This window comes from Setaria italica, chromosome II (assembly GCF_000263155.2).
Source record: "Setaria italica strain Yugu1 chromosome II, Setaria_italica_v2.0, whole genome shotgun sequence".
NCBI classification, from domain to species: Eukaryota; Viridiplantae; Streptophyta; class Magnoliopsida; order Poales; family Poaceae; genus Setaria; species Setaria italica.
The window spans coordinates 1,755,464-1,775,676 of NC_028451.1; the positions used below are offsets into that span (position 1 = coordinate 1,755,464).

Below are 20,213 nucleotides of genomic sequence, written 5' to 3' on the forward strand. Positions count from 1 at the left end.
TCCGGAACGCTTGCGCACCAACACCTTTACAACCTTCACAGGATGTGCAGGTGTTTTTTTTTTAAAAAAAAATTACATATATGCAGGTGTTCATATGAAAAAAGGAGGAGCTTTGCATCTGTTGAGCTTTACACACACCAGCGGCATAAGCAAAAAAAGGAGGATTCCAGGAGGTGACCGTCCCGTCCGTGGGAAACTGGGAATAATCATCTCATCCGTCACTGCAGGCGGCTGCTAGCTACGGGCTCCGGTCATGTAGTAATAAGAGGGCTAGGGTGCGGCGAACAGACCGCGCGCCCACTCGCAGCTCGCTGCTAACTAGAGTCTACTGGTACAGAGCTACGAGCTACCACTGCCGGCGTAGCCATGGACCATCGATCCATCCTAGTGTATGTATACCGTATGGGTAGCTGCATGCATCAGCTGGGAAGAAGAAGCGTGGCGAACCTCACTTCCAACGCAATAGGCAGAGCATATTCCGGCATCAGGTTGCAGATGTCCGCCCCCGCCGTTCAATAGCCATAGCCAGCTGCTCTCAACTGGAGAGCTCATCTCCCTCTCTCTCTCTCTCTCTCGATCCGGTGCCATGGGCCATCGGGGCTGTCGTCCATCTCCACGGCATCCAGCAGCAAGCGGACAGGACAGGACAGGCAAGGAAATCGAAAAATCATTCCCACAATCGGTAGGTGCACCAGTCTTTATCTCCAGGCGTCCATTCTGCTTTAACATTCGCACTCACGCTGCCTCGCGCGGATGTTCGTTGACCGCCTATCCACCGTTCCGACGGCGCCGACATCACCTCTCCTCGCGACACACTGCTCGCCGCGGCCACCTTCTGACTCACCCGCCACCGCATCGTCCTGCGGCTGCCCTTCTCGCCGCCACCTCCTGTGCACCTCACCCGCCGCCGCAACATCCTCTGCCCTGCCCGCCATCTCCGCCGCCGCGACATCCTCCCCGTAGGCACTTCTCCCCCGCAGCCCCCTCTTCCTGCCGCCGCCACCGGATTCGAGCAGTGTTCTCCGCCACTTCTTGTGCTTCACCCGCCGCCGCAACCTCCTCCGGCTGCCCTGCTCGACGCCAGCTCCTCCGTCTCCCCTGGCCATACACCTGATCTGCATCTGACATGGCTTCATAAATTTTCTTTTTCAGTTATTCAGTTCATTGTACTTTCTTCGATGCCAGCTACCTCCTTTTGCTCACTGCTGCTAACTCTGTCTGCTTCTCTTCTTGGTCAGTTGTTCAGTTGCCAGAATAGGGCAGCAAATAACAGAAAGTGTTTTATCACGTTTCAATTGATGCTATCTGATCGTTGTGGCTCAATGGATCTTTTGACTGTCTGTCTCTGATTGTTTGTAACTGATGAGCCTACATTCTGAACTGGAACAGACATCTCTGCGGGAGCTCACTACTCTTGGAATCAAGAATGCTGAGAATTTGGCAATTCCAAGTGTTAGAAATGATGTAAGTATTTTTCCAGTCTTTGAGAATGGATATGTTGTTCTCTTGTTAGATGAGGGCAAATCATTATGGTTTAGTGAAATTTTCAGAACAAGCAGTTCATATGCACTACTGTAGCATAATTCAGACCTAAGCATCTCGCTCTTTTCAGAGTCTAATCCTGCATTGTCTCTACTATAACCGAAACCGAGCATAATTCAGACCTAAGCATCTCGCTCTTTTCAGATTCTAATCCTGCATTTTCAGAACAAGCAGTTCATATGCACTACTGTAGCATAATTCAGCCATTGCAGTCTTCTGCAAGCAGCAATTGGAGCGTTCTCTACTGTCTTCCTGACTACCAGGAAAGAATTGCTAGGCATGAAGCTGCTCACTACTTGGGTATGTGATTCTCCTGTCCAGTAAGACTATATCTGCAAAAGAAATTTACTGAATGGAAAGCTTTCCTGAAATTCAGTCGCCTATTTGATTGGCCTCCCTATCCTTGGATATTCTTTGGACATCGGAAAGGAACATGTTAATTTGATAGATGAGCAGTTACAGAAGCTAATATACAGTGGGCAGCTTGATGGAAAGGAACTAGACAGGTAACTCAATTTTTCCATACTTACAATCTACTTCATATTTTGCGTACTTCTGTAGTTCTGTTTATTACTGACACTGCACAATGTAGAATGGACAAAACCTCCACAAGAAAGTGTTGGCAATAGGCCATGATTCAGACTTGTAACTTAGCATTTTTTAAAGTAGGACCATGTCTAACTAGTTGTCACTCCAAGCAGTGGGAAAGACATGTTCTGTGCTAATACAGAGTACATTCTTACCTTCAGTCCACCCATAACAAACTAACAATTTGCAACGAAATTTCAGGTCCTCCGGCTGGCCTGACCCCACTGCCTCCTCCTCCTGTCATGCGATTCAGATTCAAGGTGGGAGCAGATCAGTTTTGAAATGTTTTGTCAGGAGCATTTCGCCGATCTTTTGTTTCGAGCGATGTGTTCAGATTCAAGACTAGTTAATCGGCTTTGGTTCATCTATCCTAGGTTTAATTAACTGATTTTTACCAGGCTTCGATTTATAGGATATGATTTATACCAAGTCCTTTTTGTCTATGATTGAATACCCAGGGCATGTCTGTTTTTATGCTTAACTGTATAGGCATTGTTGGAATACAATGACTATTGGAAAGGCACTGGAACACCAGTTTGCAGCAATGATGTGAATGGAGTCCGTGGAAGGCAGAGAACTCTGCCACTGAACTCAGTATAATTTTGTTAGGCGGAGACTCCATTATAGATTGTGCTAGTTTTCCATGAGAACGCTGGCATAGAGCTCCATTTTCTCTGAATGTTTAATTATAGGAGGTTTAATCCCCTATCATGAGCTGGAGTGAATGTCCTGTGGTTAATCCTTCCTTCTTTTCCGAGTTATGTCTCTGTGCCAACAAAACCTTGTTGTATCAGCACCTTTACCAGATATAAATTGAATAGGAAATAAGGTTTCCAATTACTTAAGCACGATGATTCAGGAGTTACAGATGTGTGTTAAGTTGGTCATCATTCTGAATAAAAAATTCACAATAAAACGTGGAACTGATAGGTCCTTTGTCTATGCTTTATTCAGATGTGAATTTTCAGAGAGATGTGAAATATTGTTCCCAATAATAGTTCTTTCTTTCGGTGGACTGTTCCTTCCTTTATTCATCTGGACAAAGTGTACTGTACAAATGCTAGTAGTCCAGATTCTCCTCGTACCTCTGCGTCCTCACCAAGGCCGGCGCCGCGCACGCCGCCACCATCCTCGCCACCGCCCGCCGCAGCGGCACCACCCTCCGCCGGCGCAGCGGCCGTCGTGCCGGGCCTCGACGGCGGCGCCGTCGACGCGCTGTATCCCAAGTACCTGCACGCCGTCTCCGGTCAAGATGGCGACGACGGCCCGTGCGCCATCTGCGCGCGGCGACGCGCTGCGGCGCGGTCCGGGGTGCGGCCACGGCTTCCACGCGTGCTGCGCCGAGCGGTGGCTCCGGGTGAGCGCCACCTGCCCCATGTGCCGCGACTCGCCCGTCGCCAAGAGCATCCCATGGCCGTCCGGAAGCTGGGAAATTTCCCTTTGCCGCCATTGTGACGGAGTCCGACTCGAAGGCAGGGGAGCGACTCGGAATGTCGGATTCTAATCTGCAGCCGGGCAGGCAATCCGATTCGATTGCTCTGGAAACTGGAAACCGAGTCGACTACAGACCTCCGATCCGAACCGGGAACAACCCCAACTGGCCTATAAATCCATGGCAACCCTCCCCTCCGGTGCTCCATCCATCCATCCACCCATAACCTTCTCCCTTCTGCCACCGCCGCCGCTCTGATCCCACTTTCCCAGAGTCATGGAGATGGCGGCGCCGGTCCCGGTGATCTTCTCCCGCGGCTTCCGCTTCAACCCGACGCCACTCGAAGCCGCCACCTACTACCTCCCCCGCCTCGTCGCCGGCGCGCCGCTGCACGAGGCCGTGCGCCCCGTCGTCAACCACGCCGACGTCTACGGCTGCGAGCCCGGCGACCTCGCCCGCCAGTTCTGCCCGCTGCCCAGGACCGGGCACCGATTCTTCTTCACCCACTGCAAGCTGCAGCAGCCGCAGAGGGCGGGGAAGGCCAGCAGGGCCACGCGCGTCGCCGGCTCCGGGTCGTGGCACTCGCAGAGCGTCAAGGACGTCGTGGACCACGCCGGTGTCAAGGTCGGCGAGATCAGGAAGCTCCGGTACAAGAAGGGCGGCGAGTACACGGACTGGCTCATGGACGAGTACTCGTGCTGCTTGGAGGACGCCGTCGCCGGCGACAAGCAGTTCGTGCTCTGCAACATCTACGTGTCCCCCAGAGCCGATCAAGGCTCCGCGGCGCGCCAAGAATCTGCCGCCTTCTTCGCTCCACCTGCGCCTGCGCCCGTCGTGATCCTCGCGCAGGCAGCGGCGGCGCCCAAGAGGCCAGCGCCGCAGAGTGCCGAGCCGCCTTGCCCCAAGCGGATGCGGGGTGCCGTCGCCCCGACGCCTCCGGTCGTGCAGCCGGCGGGTTATTGCACGGCGTCCTTCGCCCCACCACTGCCGTACCCGTACGTGCCTCACATCGCCGCTTCAGCTCAGCCTCCGCCGCCGCCAGTTCCGACCCGTCTTATAGCGCCGCCGCAGAGTCGCTCGCCGGCGCCCACACCACTGCAGTCGCGTTCGCTACCTAAGCAGCAGGCGCCGCCGCCGACTCTCTCGGTGGTACGTGCCTGCCACATGCCAGTGGAAGAACCGGCACGTCACTGCCAACCGCCTCAGCCGTCCGAGCAGAGGAAGCAAAGCACACGTGATCCGTTTGAAGCCGCTGAACAAAGAGACGAAGCAGAGGAAGAAAGGGTCGCAGCGCCTGTTGATGAAGATGACGACTGGGCCGAGTTGGAAAAGTGCATGGACGACGCCGTGCCAACAGCCGAGGGCTCAACGATGAGTGAGGACGAGATGGACCAGCACTTATCCTCGTTGTTGTTTGAGGAGGAAGAGATCATCCCGGATGCAATTGCAGCACCTGATCCGGCGTCCAAGGGATCCAAATCGGCGCTTCAAGATGACTTGGACTTGTTTCACAAGATACTGGACGACACCTTACGACGATCGAGTTCAACAATGGCTATTTGACGAGCTTGCCTGGACACGAAGAAGCAGTAGCAGCTGTGGAAGAGCTCCACACAGAAGAAGGCTTCCCGATCACATCTCGTGGTAGGAATGTAGGATCGCAGCACATGTGAAATTTTTCTGTGGATGGAATTTTACATGCCATCCTGAATGTAAATGTAAATGTAAATGTTGATGAGTTTGTTAGGGTATAAGAATAATAGGGAATAAGAATAATCCTCCTGTCCAAGACCTAATGTATGCCATGACATTATCACTGTCAGTCTCAACAGTCTTGATGCAGTATAATGGCCGCCAATTTAGTTTTTGTTGCCCCATGTTGTCTCCTGATTTTTCTAATTTTTGTACCCCATTCAATGTGCTTGATTACCGTGGGCTGTGGCGAGTAAAATTTCACAACCAAGGAACCTTCATGAGATGCGTATTACATGGTAAAATAACATGCACAAAAAACAACAGGGTCACTTTCAGTTTATTCACTTGTTCTCGTAAAACTGATATCTGATATGAAGATATAAGCTTTGACAATATTTAAGAATGCATTTCTGAAGAACAAATGGGGTTTCTTTTTTTTTTCTTAAAAAAAGAAAGGCAGCATACACGTCTAGCATTCTTTTTAGGAGTATAGATGTATCATCGACTGAGAATTTGCTGTTGTGATTCAAATCAGGCACCATTAGTGTTACATTATTAGCACTCACTAATATCTCAATTCTCATCCCGTAACTAATAGCAGCGATTTCGACGAACTGAAAGTCTGAAACCACCTAAGCATCCCATGGCATTCCACACTGCAATCACACTAGAAGAACTCCCATCCAGTTATCCTCTCAGATTTGTGACAGAATGATGGTGAACAGCCCACCAACAGCGATCGGAGAGTCCTTGGCAACGTAGACTGCTGTTGTCTACTTGTCTTGCGACCGATGCCATTGCTTCTAATGCGAGGATGCTGCTGCCCAGAGGCTGCATATGTGTTGATCAAAATGCTGCTAAAGTGGGAATGAACTGAAAGCTCATTTTGAAGGGTAACAACGGAATGATTCATGCGTTGATGAAATGCTTCAAACGTTGGGATGAACTGTAAGCTCATTTTGGCGGCTAGAAGTAGGATGGTTCATTTCATTTCTGAACTGTAAGCTCGTCGAGGAGGACGGTGCTGTCCGTCAGGTTGCCGTGTACGATGCTCATGCCGCGTCTGGAGGTAGGCTTGGCCACGGGCTGTCATCCGCGTCGCTCAGTCCACCGGCGTGTTCGGAGCGCGAGCTGCAGCAATGCCATTCATCGCAGTACACAAGTTCAGAGTTTCGGTTTCACACGCGTCAAAAAGTGCAGAGTTTCGGTTCACGGGGACTCTAAGGAGTGGAAGGAATGACTAGCTGGCAGCAAATTTGACCAAGAGATTTCGTAGAATCAAGTTAAGTAATGTTGATAATGTAGTGCTGAATGTCTAATCCATCAATTCAATTGTTAGGACCAGTTGTTAGGAAACTCTGTCAGACACAATTGTTGCAGAGTTTCACTTCAAAAGGTACTGAATACTGAAAGGCGATGGGTTAGGAACAAAACGCACTATCCGATCCGGCTCCGCAAATCTGCCCCCATCAGTCATATGCAAATGCAAGGGCCATTTGGTAGAGCTATGGCTATGGCTGTGTCTTATATGGTGTAGTAGTTTTTTTAAAAGTTTCCGTTTGTCTGGTTTGGTAAAAACGTTAGGTTCCTCCTGGTTGTTTCAAATGGATAGAAAGGTGAAATGTCCATGATATCCTTATTTTTTCTTTTTTACTTCTTTTTTTTCTTTTATTTCCCTTCTTCCTTCCCATTCTTTTTCTCTCTCTTTATTTCTCATTCTATCTCTTTCTTAACTCCCCTTTGTTTAAAAATCCTAAAGAAGGCTATTAATGGTGCTAATAAGGATTTGGAGCTTAAGAAAAAAGTTGGCAAAAAATGGAATAAAGATATTTGAATGTATACAACACGACGGGAAACAAGTTTGGCTCAAGAATTGGATCATAAGTGCCTCAAATCCATGGTCAAAGATAGTGAATATAGGGTCAACCCTGTAAATGACTGGAAAAACTCTAAGTCTGAATACAGTGATAAGTGGCCAACTTTGGGCCAAAATTTTAAGGAATTGTACATAAACACTTTGGATAAGTACACACAAAATGGTAAGTGTGATATATGGTTAGCAGATTCCAACAGTTCTTGACCATAGAAAAACGAGTTTGGATATTCAAATTGGAGGCCTAAAGGTGCACAGTTTGCTGGCCGGCGCTTCTCTTCTGCGCAACACTGCATATTTGGTGATTATTGAGAAACCGATGCCGGCATTCGTGTACGTGTTCATGCAAATGAATTTTACCGGCAACATAGCCAGCAACAAATTCAGACCCCTTTGGGGTTGTACAGACTACAGAGCATAGCCTGAGGATTCCATCACACAACAGAGTGCACTCATCAACATCACAGGTGCAAAATAGTGGGCCAGTGGCTGGTGCAGTCGGATAAAAAGAGCTCACCCAACGATACCGGGGTCTTCGGATGCACGGACTAATTTTCGATTCGGATGCACGGACTAATTTTCGATTCGGATCATATCGAATGTTTGGATACCAATTAGAAAGACTAAACGTGAACTAATTATAAAACTAATTGCATAAGACGTGGTTAATTCGTGAGATGAATCACCTAATTAATCTTTGAGTAGCACATATTTAATGTAGCATCACATGGTCATGGACAAATTAGGTTTAATAGATTCATCTTGCAAATTATGCACCAAGTTTTGGTGTCAACACCTTCACTTATACAATTAATTTTGTAATTAATCTATATTTAATACTCCTAATTAGTATCTAAATATTCGATATGACAGGGACTAAACTTAACTTTAGTTAAGGAAAACAAACAGGCTCTGATTGAACAAGAAAGGGGCCATTTAAACATGAGCATGATACACAGCTTCAACATTCTGGTGACCACAATGTTCAGCACCAAACGCAGAAACAATAAAAAGAAAACGACCCATGCACTGCATTTTACGAAAACCAGTCACAATTCCTACACAGCCGCCTCTGAGGGGTGAACTACATCCTAATAATATTCACACATCGTCCGGTCTCAGCCCAGACCATAGCTCGCGTCTGGGGCCGCCAGGTTGGTGTCGAATGGTACCTCCACCCTCTCCTTCACGACGCAGTGAGCCCTGCCGCCCTCCAACACCATCACCTTACCAGGTGGGCAGCGGCGCTCTTCCTCATTGGCTGTCGCCCCTGCTTTACCAAACAGCCCGGCGATGTCCAGCTTGATGCTGTTTGTCCCGATCACTGGCTCGTAGCCGGCGGCCTTCATGATGGACACGGCACCGACGACCATGACCGCCGTCTTGGCCATCCATCCGATGAATGATGTGATCCCCCCTCGCAGACCACAGCTCGGTGTGCTGGTGTTCCTGTTCTCTGTCCCGTTCGTTCTTGTGCCGTCCTGCGTTGCTCCGTCAGAACCCAATCCGTTATGCAAGCTCTTCTTGGGCTTGGACACGTAGTTCAGAGGGTACAGGTCGTCGAGCACGAATGAGTTGGTAACATGATTTGAGTAAGGAGGCAGGATGAGGCCATCGTCATTCTCGATCTTCTCGCCAGCAAACGCAGCAGCCTCATGGATTACCTCACAGTCCTGCCCTTTGTATTCCTTGAGCTTGCAAAGCAGGGATCTCCGACTGCGGTCGATCTGGCTCAAGATGGTTTCTCGCTCATATCTTTGCTGGTGCTGGAGGTCCTGGCAGTGGCATTTAAGGTGTTAAGATTGCAATAGATGCTAATTTAGAAAAAAATCTATTAACATAACAGTTCAATGTGATAGAACAGTAGAGAGCATATTGTCCACTCTTTTGGGAACAGTTAAACAACATAATTATTGAACTGACAATTATAATCCACATAGCCAGTAACTTACTGTCATGAGGTGCCCAAAAGATACTCTCTTGGTGAGATAAGCAGCACAGTGAGTTACATAAAATTTGACCAAAAGTAATTTTGCTCTAAATTTCAAATGAAAATGATTAACAGGTAACACTAACAGTTCAACGTGATAGAACAGTAGAGAGCAAAAGCATATTGTCAACTCTTTTGGGAGCAGGCAACAACATGTTTCTAACTATCAATTATAACATACTCGCAACTCTCGCTTGGTCAGATAAGCATCACATTGATTAAAGCACGAGTTACATTAAATTTGCTCCTCTGTAAACTTGCACTAAATTTGAAACAAACAACTGGCTAACAAGTAACACTAGTAAGTAAATGGCGCATTAAATTTCTATACCTTTCTCTGCATTTTCCCCAAATGTGTTTCCTATTTATGAAAGGGAGCAATTCAAAGGGATGATCCAAATAGCAAGGCTGTGAGCAAAAACTCAGCTGAGTCCAACAATTTAAGTACATCCAGGAATTGACATATTTAGTCGACTAGTACATGGCAATTCCTAGCAGCAGCACCCTTCTATAAGTGAACTCCTTACCCCCCAAAAAAAACAATCTCAAGCAGATTGTAGCACACTGAGACAGAAAAAACAATTTAGAAATATATTTGGTTCCGTTCATCCGCGAGGAGATTACTCTCTCATGATGTTTTTCAGTTTCTTATTGTTACTTGTGCTTGAGGTCGTTTACTATCATGTAATTTCATTGTAAAACTATGTTCAACCTTCTTCTCCTCTTAAATGAATATGCAGCGCTCCTGCCAATGTTTTCGAAAAAAAAATATATATTTGGTTCCTGCTTATCTGCTCCCATTTCTACCTATATATGGCACCCGCTTATTCCTTGTTAACAGGCTGCATCCTGAAGCAACAGGCAGTGGCCGATATCTAGTCTGACTATCCCTCCAGAAGCTAACAGCGAGGACAAAATCGGACCCAGTCACACATCAGGACGAAGCAATCAAAATGTCAGAACAAGATGAATGCAGGCCTAGATTTGTTTCCGTACCGCTAATCCATGATTAAGAAGGATTCGCTTCCAAACAGCTACTAGCAAGGGTCAATACCAAAATCATTCACGAGTTACCATCCATGAAAGCCGTCAATCGCAGCACAAAGGAAGGAAGGAAGGAAGGACTGATTAATCCACAGACAGACCTGCAGGGACGCGAGCTGGCGCTCGAGCGACTCGAGCGCGTCGCCGATGCCGACCAGGCTCTCCACCTCCCCCTGCTCATCCTCATCCTCGCCTCCATCCCCACCCCCCGCCGCGCCCAGCCGCTTCACCGCGCCCTCGGTGGGCCGGGCCGCGGCGGCGCAGGCGGATATCCTGGAGCGGAGGTCGGAGGCGCGCGCCAGGACGAGGCCAATCTCCTCCCCCTCCATCTCCGCCGCCGCCGCCGCCGACACGGGGCTCGATAAAACCCTAGCAAAAACCCGCAGGCTCGCGGCGCAGCAGTGGGTGGTGGCGTGCTCTGTGCGCCTCTGTGCTGTGGTGGTGGTCAGCTCCGCGCCTCCGCCTTCGTCGCGACTCGCCTCGTCGTCGGCTGGTGGCGGGCGTGTGCGTGGCTGTGGAGACGCCGAGGCGCATCCGCAGCCAGGTGGGCCCCGGCGCAATCCCAGCCGTCAGATCCGTAGCGCGGCCCGTCTCGCGTTTTTTCCTGGGCTTTGTTTAGCGTTGGGCTTGTGAACCCGCTTTCCGTCCGCGGGGCGGGGGGACCAGCAGCGCGACGAGCTGGGCCAGACGCAGCAGAATTTTTTGTGGGCTGGGTCGTCTCTTTCACGGAGGCCCATAAAGATCTTTTCCGTCTCTTATTTTCTTCTCTCTTTTTGCCCCAAAATAGTAGAGGATATTTGCTTTCTCAAGCGACGACGAAGTCTAAAATTGAGGGCGTCAAAAAAAAAAAAGTCTACAATTTAGGACTTACACTCTCTCCGGTCAAAAAATAGACCTGTCTGTTTAGCACTGGTTTGACCACTGTTTTCTAATATATTTACTAAATCTAACAAATTTACAAGATTGTCAATTACATTTTGAAGACAAATCTGTACAGATGATTCTATGGTTTCAAATACAAATTACTTCTTGTTGATTGGCACAATTTCAAGAACATGATTGGATCCTGTCAAGTATATACTTGTTCATGATGTCACATGAACTCAAAGCATATGCCCCTGCTAATTTGTCATCTTTTTTTTTTTCATTTTTGTGTTGCTATCTACAAATTCCCTTTACACTGCGCAGCTTCTCTCACACACGCAATAAGATAATACCCGTTCCTACAAGATAATGGATGCAATTTTTAATCATGCTAGAATCAAAATCTATCAACACCACCTAACAATCACTTTTTTTTATCAAGCTTCACCCATCAGTGCAGTTAACGATCAGCATCAGCAACGCCGGCGAGTTCAGACAGATCAGCTGAGGTGCGGGAAGGCGAGGTCCCTGGCGAGCAGGTACCGGAAGCTCTGCCGGTGTGGCACCCACTCGACGACCTTGCCGGCGGACCTTCCCCCTCCCCGGCGGCACCGCTGCACCGCCGTCCGCAGGGTCTCCGGCAGGCTCCGCTGCACGGCGTCGACGAGGCGCTCCGGCGAGAGCTTGGCGTCCCGGGCGTAGGCCTCCACCAGCTTGGGCAGCAGCACCCGGTGCTCCTTCCACACCCCCACCGTCGCCCGGATGTAATCCTCCCTCGCCGCCTCCAGCTGCTGCGACAGCCGCTTCGGGAAGTACACCCGCACCTGCACCATGAAACACGCGCCGCCATGGCCAAGAGCACAGAGCTCATCAGTGAAGAACTTGCAAAAGACTAAAGGAGTGGCAGGCAATGATGCGTCGAGTACTTTGATGAACATTCTTGCATGCTACTACTGTGGATGCATACTCCACTACAGGCGCATACCAAGGAAGGCAAGGAAACAAAAGCAGATACTTGTCGAGCTCCTTTTATCATTGTGTTCATCCATGGCAGGTTTCAGTTCACTTCTCCATGCAGCTTTATCACTTTCAGAAACACCTCAAGGTTGTCTTTTTTAAAAAAGAAAGGAAAGGAAAAGAAAAGAAAAGAAAAGAAAATGGTATGTTTGATTGTTACCATGCTCAATTATGTTTGAGAGTTCCCAGGAACCACAATGTCTACTAAACTACTTGCCAATCCATGGTTTCATGGCTTTGTGTTCAATTTTGTCAGCTGAAAAGAGGGTGTGTTCTCACCGCGGGATCGGAGTGGCTCCCCGAGCAAAGCGCAAAGCGCAAGAGAGGCTCCGACTGATGAACGGCAAAGGCCTGCCACTCGCCGCCGCCGGCTTTGCTGATGCTTCCCCGGCTCTTGATCCTTGGGTTCAGCAAAGTCCGCAGCCACTGCACGCATCATCAAAAGGATCAAAACGGGGGTTCGATTCAATTCAATCAGACACGCAGCGAGCAAAACATTCTCATCGTGTTTCCAGGAACATTATTCCGCATCGTGCTCCTCACTACGTGTGTGTTCTTTGAGACTTTGACCCAATGATGATGTGGCAGCCAGCACACTTACATGTCCGGGGCAGTGCGTCGTGCTGCACCCAAGAACAAGGCCCTGGATGACCGCCGCGTTGATGGTGCGCCCGGCGATCTTGCATTCGGCCTGCAGGGGAACATTCTGTCAGTCGTTGCCGGCGCGGCCAGTTCTTGAGGAATTGTTTGTCTTCTTCGAGACGGTTTCGATGATGATCGATGGGGAGTGACAGAGGTTGGGCTTTACCTTGACAAGCAGTGATGTCTTCTTCAGGTGGTTCTGTGGGACGCCGTACTTCAGGTAGGCCTGTGGGAGTTAGTGCCATGGATGAGAGATGTAGCATGAGTAGACAGAACACAGCAGGAAATTAATTTGTACTGATTGCAGAGAATTCATAATTGTAATGCGAGGAAACACATTACATGCATCAGCAATGCATTGTGTATGTTGATCCAGAAAGCGAGCTTCTCCTCGTTCGTCATCCGCCGCAGATCAACAGTCTCCAACCGGTACAGAATCAACCTGAAACTCCAATGTGCAATACAATTCAACACAAGTTACAGTACTGAACAGAAAGAACTGAATTTTCTTTCAACAATTTCAGTGCATAAAAAGTTAAAAACTGTAATAAGAACTACTCACTTGTATGTCTGGAGCAGATCTTCAGCTTCTCTAAGCCTTCGCCGGTCGCGGGAGATCGCCGGCACCTCAACCATGGTGTTGTAGGGCCCACTGAACTCCTTGAGGCCCTCGACATGGAACGGGTTGATCAGCCGGGAGTCGAGCGTCGCTTCCCTCCTGCAGTTGGGGCTCCACATGTCACCGAGGTACTGCGGGGAGACCACGCTCGCCGAGGAGAGCGACGAGGACGGCGACGACGACGGCCGGTGGTGAACCAGAGGAGGGTCGGCGAGCTTGCAGAACACCCCTGCCATGCACCTGACCATCTCCTCCGATAGGTTGTTGGGAGTTTCAGGGATGTGGTCAGCCACATTTGTCCCCAGGTAGTCAGCCAAACTCACCACTCCTGATGTTGCAGTTTCCCCTTCCTGCTCATGAACACAGCCAGAACAAACGAAGATTGATTTGAAATTTAGCAGAAATAACCTAAATTTAGCAAAAGTAAGATTTTCATCTTACAAACGTTGCAGGTGCTAATTTATACTGTAAATACCATTTTGTGCAACTGAAAACTGAACAAATTTCAGCATTATTTCGGATTAAACAATTCACCTCCAAGAATGAGAAAGGTTGAGAGTGGCACGATCGAAGAGCCCTCGCGAGACTGTCCTCAGTGGGTGATATCCTGGATGAACACACTCCCCGGAACGACAGCGCAGACTGGCTTCTCAGGCCGTGATCAAAGTCTGTAGTCCTCCTGGGGCACGTCGACGGCGAAGAATCATCCGCCACGGCGCCATTCCTCCCCTTGCTAAGCGGAGGGCAGCTGTAATGGAGCATCGGATCGCCTCCTCTCCTGACAGGAGCCTTCGCCTTCGGCGTCTCATCGAGCTGCGCAGACCGTGAGCTCACTGACAGCTTCGGCGCCTCCCGGTGAGCATCTGAAGATTGCAATGTGGGTGCCTGTTGCTGCTGCTGCTGTTCAAATGCTTTTCTGTAGAGTGTTAGCAGGTACTGCTCCAGGTGCTTGATCTCCAGCTCCAATGTCGCAACCTCCCTGATCAGCTGGGTCGCCGGCTAATTTCAGAAACAACAGTTTGAGCTTCTGAACATGCCATTCATGAACTGGGAACAGATTAAACAAGAACTGGTCAGGTAATTAGGTAAAGGGTGCACCTTTAGCATTGGGCTCTCGTTTTGGAGAGTGATGGGAGCAGGATCAGGCCCCAGCGCTTTCTCCAGTGCGCCGCGCACCACCTGCTGATCCTTGAGGTGCATCTCCAGTTGCAGAATCTGCATGTGCGCATCATGTCAGACAGAGAAACAGAACATCAAACAACTGGGGATTCATCGTTTTGTCTACAATCCTTGTACTACATTTAGGCACAATTTATCTTTTGGGTCATTTTTTGAAAAAAAATCTTTTGGGGTACTTTTTTGGAAAAGAAATTCTTCTGTGAGTTCAGTACAGGACAACAAAAGATAAGTGCAAGAAGGAACAGTTTCAAGCTGCCAATACAAGTGTAGAACAAAAAGATCAATGAAGAACAGTTGCAGATTTCAGGTCCTTGCCTCTTTCTTCAGGGAGTTCTGCGTCTCACTCCTCGGCTGAATTCCCTTCTTGGCTTCACATTTCTGCTGAGGGTTTGAGTTTTTACCTTGCTGGGGAAAAACACGATAAAACCAACGAAATTTCTCAGATTTCAGTAACAGCTGGCAGATGAAATCAAATATCCAGAAGAGAGTAGCACAAGGAAAATTAAGAACTTACTACCAGCCTAGTTTGGTTGGACGTCTTCTGTGAAGAACGCAGAGCACCCTTAGCATCTTTGTCCCCCAAATCACTGCCATTACGCAACCATCAGAAGAAATTCGTCATGAACATTGCAGAAAGATGATAAAACCGAAGAAATCTGCAGAATCGAGCTTGTTGTTCATCCAACCTCTTGGAGCGCTTGAGCCTTGCTGAAGGATTGGAGGGTTTCGCTGCTCTGGGGAAGGGCGCGTGCGCTTTCTTCTCCAGTGCCGCCATGTCCGTTCTTCAGACACCGTGTGAAACCAATCAAGAACTGGAAAAAGACATACAAAAAACCAAACCAATCAAGAACCGAGGCCGAGAAACTAAGCTTGTGCGGAGAGATAAACGATGAAAATTGCAGGACATAAAACAAGAGAACTCACACAAATTGCTGGACCTGGCTCAGAACTGATGGCTCAAGCAGAGGAGAGAGAGGGGCAATGGGGAGGGAGAGAGAGAGAAAGAAGAGGGAGGGAGGTAGCTCCCAATGATGCAAGCAGAGAGCAGAATGGTGCCTTCAGAAGGCAGAAGCCTTGCACTGTGTATATCCACCAGCGGCCAATGTGGCATCTACCACCACCAACTACTTCCCAGGTCAAAGACCTAACTTAGTGGACATTTTGCAAGAGCAAAAGCCTCTTTCCCATCTTTCACCTGCAGAAGCCCCCCAATGAATCTCACACACAACATCAGCAGGTAGTGTTTAGTATGTGTGTGTGCCTACCTGCCAAAAGCCCAAAAGGCATTGACCATGACACCTCATATAAAGAATATGCAAAAGCCAGCCTTTTGCCTTGTTTTTATCCTTGTTGTGAGCAGTAGATGATGTAGTATTAACTGCTACCACTGCACCTTTTGGGCCAAGGTCAGAGAAATTTATTCCTGCCTGGCTCTAGTTCTTGAATCCTGCTTGATTCACGGCACAGCTATGGAATCGAAAACTAGGAAAAGTTTGCGGCTTTTTAAACCTGCTTTGGTTATTTGCTGTGTCGGTTTTCCCTCTCTCACTTCACTGACCTTGATATAATAGTACTTTCAGGTACCGTTAGTCTGAGACAAGTGAGAGATTATAGCAATTGATTAATGAAAAATCATTGTCTGCTGCTAATGCTGCCAATGTTTCCTGCCAAATGCCAACGCAAACGTCAGGGTTACTCTCTCTACCCCTGCCAAGCTATCTGCAAGATTTGTTTTCCTTTTCTGCAGCAAACTATCTGCAAGATTTGTTTTCAAACTATCTGCAAGATTTCAACCATAGAATAGTAAGCATCACTGTATGGGCACATCATGCCATGGAAAATGCAATCCAGAAATGTTAGTTACAGTGGAATATTCAAATCATGTCGGTGCTTATCCTGGTAATCCTGGTAAGCAGCAGTTGAGCTGTTAGGTTTCCAGATGTGACAGCATGAGCTCATTCAAAATCCCTGTAGTACAGGAGCATTTTGCTCTCTCTCAGATGGGGATCTTCGTGACAGTGATGGGCAGGTGACCAATATGAATGCAAGAGATATGATAGTACTGCATCATTTACAACAACTCACAATGACAGCAGGATCTTTGAGCAGAAGCATAACCCTGAAACTCTCTCTCATCAGCACAATTATATTCATATGGGTCTTTTTAGGAAAATATTCGTATAAAGTTTGAAAGCTGCAAATTACACTCATAATAGTGCTGCATAATTTTTCCTTTAAAAAATTTTCTGCACTCCCTATTAGTTTTTGGGAATTTTAGTATGGGATCCAGATTATAAAGCAACAAAGCATGTATTAGCATTTGATCAGTATATCCCCACTCTCTTTGTGAGCATAAAGCCCCCATCTAGAATACCAGCTTAGTGGTATAAAGCCCCCATCTAGAACTGTGAAGAAAATTAATTAAATAAATAAAGGGATTCCAACATGATATGAATTTGGTGGACCCCACATACTCCAGCCATTAGAGACAACACCCTGTTTTGTCCTAAGAATGTTTAAACCTTCTTGAGGCATACAAGCCTAAAAGAATGGAAGGGGGTGGCCTCAAAAGTGGAGAAAGTGGGGATAAAATGGGGCTGTGGCTGTGCCCCAAGGAAAACAAACCTTGCTCTGTTTGGGTGCTTCCTCTTGTTTTGGGCTGAAAAACCACTAGCATGTCTCTCTACTCTCTCATGTCTCTTCTCAAAAGGAAGCCCCAATGTAACCAAGTATCACTTGTCCTCTGCCCTAAGGGAGCTTCTTGCTTGTCACAGGAATAACCATTGTTCTGGGATGGTGCCTCTGCGTGTCTCATTTGGTACGTAAGGTGTGGGGCTCTTTGCGTTTTTGAAGCATGGGCATGGAAAAAAGTGAGGAGGCAACAGAGAAGAACACAACAAAAAATTAAAGTGCTAGGTCTGGATGAATTTTGTTCTGCTCTATTGTTGCTTACTTGCTTGGCCTAAGCCTGGCCTGATCAGGATTAGGTTTCACCCATCAAGTCAAAGATACGAGTTTAAACTAATCATCTCAATCTACTTGCATTGTAATCCATGCACGTTCATCACAAATCAGAATCCTCACATGATATGAATAGTTTCAGAGTCCTTGTTTATTCTATTCTATCACCTCTTTTTTTCCACAGAAAAGTTACATGGTTGGAACACTCCATTATTTTTCCAATTTGAAAAATAAACAAGAGATATTAAGATAAGCCGAGTAGGACCAGATCGACAGAATGAGCCCAAAAGCTCCAGTTAGCATTCACGTTGCCGGTTATGTCTTCAGCATCGCAGCAGTGTCCTTTAATTGCCCTAATGATCATAAGATGACGCCAAATTTAATATTTAATCTGTCCAACATCAACAACCACAGCAAGATAACAAGATTGACAGACAGCAAGACAGCCGGACATGCTCGCAGTCTGATGAGGCTTGGAATCTGGGCGATTTATAAAATCTCCAACACTCAAATCTCACATGGATCTTCTCAGATCTGAGCTATACATGTTTCATATCACAGCAGAAACAGATTTACTACGGGTCGAATTGTTAAATTTCTTGGTTCAGATGATCTTCAATCCTTGTTTTTTTTTCAGGTGGCTAATGTAAAATATTGACTTGATTTCAGTGACTAACATAGGAACAATTGATCTGACATACATCTTACCTAAAGTTTGAGGTAGTTTTGTTATTCTGAACAAGAGTGAAAGACTAACTCCCATGTAGTAGTAACATTTAATGCTGGAGAACTGATATGTTACTTAACTAGTTCATGATCCTATCTAGAAATGTGCCCAAGTCCAAGTGTGCAATGTTTAGTCACTCCAAGGTCTCCTCCTAGGTTATTACGCCGTTCTCTTCTTGTTTTATTGCAAGGTCAAAAGACAGGAGAATCCAATGTCTTCTACCAAAGTCCACAGTGATTCCATCTAAGCAAGCTGGTAGAGCTAGTAATCTCCATTGGGAGTAATCTCTAGCTAGCAAGCTTCTTTTGAAATCTTTTTTGAACCAAGCTACTTTTCAATCTCCAACCGACAAATGAAAAAGGAGATGCCTTTTGTCCACTTTGCAGTGGCAGTTAACACTAGTGGGATATCCCTTTACTTACTAAAAAGGCTGAGCATATAATACTTCCAAAGTAGTTCTAGTTAACTCTTTGCTCTACCTATACCAAACTTAGGTCACATTTCTCGTAACATTTTCTTAAAATTGCTTTGGTTATTAGGTCAATCTTGTATTAAGTTTCATACGCCAACCAGTCGACCTACTATACGATACGAGTACCTACAAATAATTTTCAAATTACATATACAAGTAAAATTAAACTATACAAAGAGGAGGGAGAAGCCTGCAGGCTCGAAAGAGCGCCTTTAAAGCAGCATCTCGATTACAAACACAACAGCTAGGTCTAAACCAAAGGAGGCAAACATACAAAACATATTTCACCGGGACTCGTGCGCCACAGTCTGCATGCATGCACGTAAAAGCACAAAAGGTCAATGATACGTGCGTCCTAAACTTTTTTTCTTTTTGGGTGCACACACACAGAGAGCTCTACATCAAAGGACTCGAAGGGTGAAAAAAAAATCAAGACGAGAAGGCCATGCAACAAAAGCCAAACAAAAGGGGGGTCACCAAGCTAAAAAGGGCGGCAAACAAAAGGGGCTTCAACTTATTAGCACACACGGCAGGAAAGAAAAATTTTGTGGAAAAGGCGAAAAAGAAGAAGCAATGTGAGGAAAGAAGGCCGGGTTTTGCAATCATCTTTTCACCAAAAGATGAGACATATGTATAGGAAAATATTAACAGAAGATAGCTAAGATTGGAGTTGGATATGCAGAGTGGCATTATCATTCTAAACTGTCAGTGCATAATTTGGTAGGAAGTGTGGATGTCCAAACTAAGCATGAGAGAGTGGATTAAGTATTTAAGTGATGGAATGCAAGTTTTGTCATCTTTTTTGCAACCATACATAATGTTCGATTGAAAAGTTTGAACTCGTTGGTGTGCGTTTTAGAGTCCCGTAATGCTGCATATTCGTTGCTTGGTGCAAACTTTGGTAGAAAATGTTTCTCATGTGTGAATAAGCATGGTAGAAAATGTTTCGCATATATTTGAAATTATGTAGGAGTTTTAAAAAAAATGAATGCAAACTTGTCACCTTTAACCATCTTTGTTTGATTGAACTCGGTTTGGTTAGTGCATCAAACTTGTGTCGGTCCATGCTCAATCATCTGTCTCCACGATTGAAATCTTCAATACTGCATATTGGTCATTGGGATGGTGGGGCAAAAGCCAATTTTGTGAGCGTGCGTAAAGTTGCGCCACCATATCTTGCCATTCCCAAAATTCGGTCACCATAGAAGTGGCCAGACAAAGGCCATTAGTTGCCATGCACCATCCACATTCGAGTCCTTTTCATTTCAAGTTTAGGCCTTTAATTTTTTTTAAACTAAGAAAGTAAGAATTCCTAATAATTCCTCTTATCCAGATTCAAACATGATTAAAAACCCGCTGTTAAATCCAGTTTCCGTTGCGAGAATCACAGTAGTTTTGCTAGGGTCTGTGAGGCAACTGCGTGTAGGGTCAAAATAGAGTGGCGTGTCACACGACTCATCAGCCATCACCACCGGTGCTTTGCTTTCCCCTATGGATGCATCTTTCTTTCAGCAAAAGCTCTTGGAACTGGGCGTCTGGGCCGTGCAAGTACTAAGCAAAGGGCCCCT

The 20,213-nt window shown here is 46.9% G+C and overlaps 3 protein-coding genes across 6 annotated transcripts; 1 reads left to right on the forward strand and 2 right to left on the reverse strand.

Annotated features, from left to right (window-relative positions):
• The first annotated feature begins 570 nt into the window (after positions 1-570).
• Positions 571-5,298, forward strand: LOC111256268 (phosphatase and actin regulator 4B-like). Of its 3 annotated transcripts, none has more exons than XM_022824013.1 (4): positions 571-1,464; positions 1,687-1,842; positions 1,919-2,048; positions 2,332-5,298. In XM_022824013.1, exon 4 carries the CDS (start codon positions 3,839-3,841, stop codon positions 5,123-5,125), a length of 1,287 nt encoding a protein of 428 aa, XP_022679748.1. In that variant the 5' UTR covers positions 571-1,464; positions 1,687-1,842; positions 1,919-2,048; positions 2,332-3,838; the 3' UTR covers positions 5,126-5,298. The 3 variants fall into 3 exon arrangements, with proteins under 3 accessions (XP_022679748.1, XP_022679747.1, XP_022679749.1); XM_022824012.1 differs by having other exon boundaries at positions 1,708-1,842; XM_022824014.1 differs by having other exon boundaries at positions 1,717-1,842.
• Positions 5,299-8,025: 2,727 nt separating this feature from the next.
• Positions 8,026-10,648, reverse strand: LOC101765733 (plastid division protein PDV2). Its single transcript, XM_004955335.4, has 2 exons — positions 10,266-10,648; positions 8,026-8,905 (listed from the first exon to the last, which is right to left on the reverse strand). Exons 1-2 carry the CDS (start codon positions 10,491-10,493, stop codon positions 8,249-8,251), a joined length of 885 nt encoding a protein of 294 aa, XP_004955392.1. The 5' UTR covers positions 10,494-10,648; the 3' UTR covers positions 8,026-8,248.
• A 532-nt stretch (positions 10,649-11,180) lies between these two features.
• On the reverse strand, positions 11,181-15,761 carry LOC101766152. 2 transcript variants are annotated; one of them, XM_004955337.4, is made up of 12 exons: positions 15,410-15,761; positions 15,172-15,297; positions 15,003-15,072; positions 14,801-14,890; positions 14,405-14,521; positions 13,841-14,305; positions 13,250-13,656; positions 13,030-13,129; positions 12,854-12,913; positions 12,647-12,736; positions 12,325-12,471; positions 11,181-11,852 (listed from the first exon to the last, which is right to left on the reverse strand). In XM_004955337.4, the coding sequence occupies exons 2-12, from the start codon at positions 15,258-15,260 to the stop codon at positions 11,529-11,531; spliced, it is 1,959 nt and encodes a 652-aa protein (XP_004955394.1). In that variant the 5' UTR covers positions 15,261-15,297; positions 15,410-15,761; the 3' UTR covers positions 11,181-11,528. The 2 variants fall into 2 exon arrangements, with proteins under 2 accessions (XP_004955394.1, XP_004955393.1); XM_004955336.3 differs by having other exon boundaries at positions 15,000-15,072; positions 15,410-15,760.
• Between the last annotated feature and the right edge of the window lie 4,452 nt (positions 15,762-20,213).

Excerpts from the sequence above, each read along its gene's own strand:
- LOC101765733 (XM_004955335.4), bottom strand. The coding sequence starts at position 10,493 with ATGGAGGGGGAGGAGATTGGCCTCGTCCTGGCGCGCGCCTCCGACCTC. Across the intron at positions 8,906-10,265 it reads GCCAGCTCGCGTCCCTGCAG|GACCTCCAGCACCAGCAAAG; the intron begins GTCTGTCTGTGG and ends TGCCACTGCCAG.
- LOC111256268 (XM_022824013.1), top strand. The coding sequence starts at position 3,839 with ATGGAGATGGCGGCGCCGGTCCCGGTGATCTTCTCCCGCGGCTTCCGC.
- LOC101766152 (XM_004955336.3), bottom strand. The coding sequence starts at position 15,260 with ATGGCGGCACTGGAGAAGAAAGCGCACGCGCCCTTCCCCAGAGCAGCG. Across the intron at positions 12,914-13,029 it reads ACAATGCATTGCTGATGCAT|GCCTACCTGAAGTACGGCGT; the intron begins GTAATGTGTTTC and ends TAACTCCCACAG. Across the intron at positions 12,737-12,853 it reads AGACATCACTGCTTGTCAAG|GCCGAATGCAAGATCGCCGG; the intron begins GTAAAGCCCAAC and ends GTTCCCCTGCAG.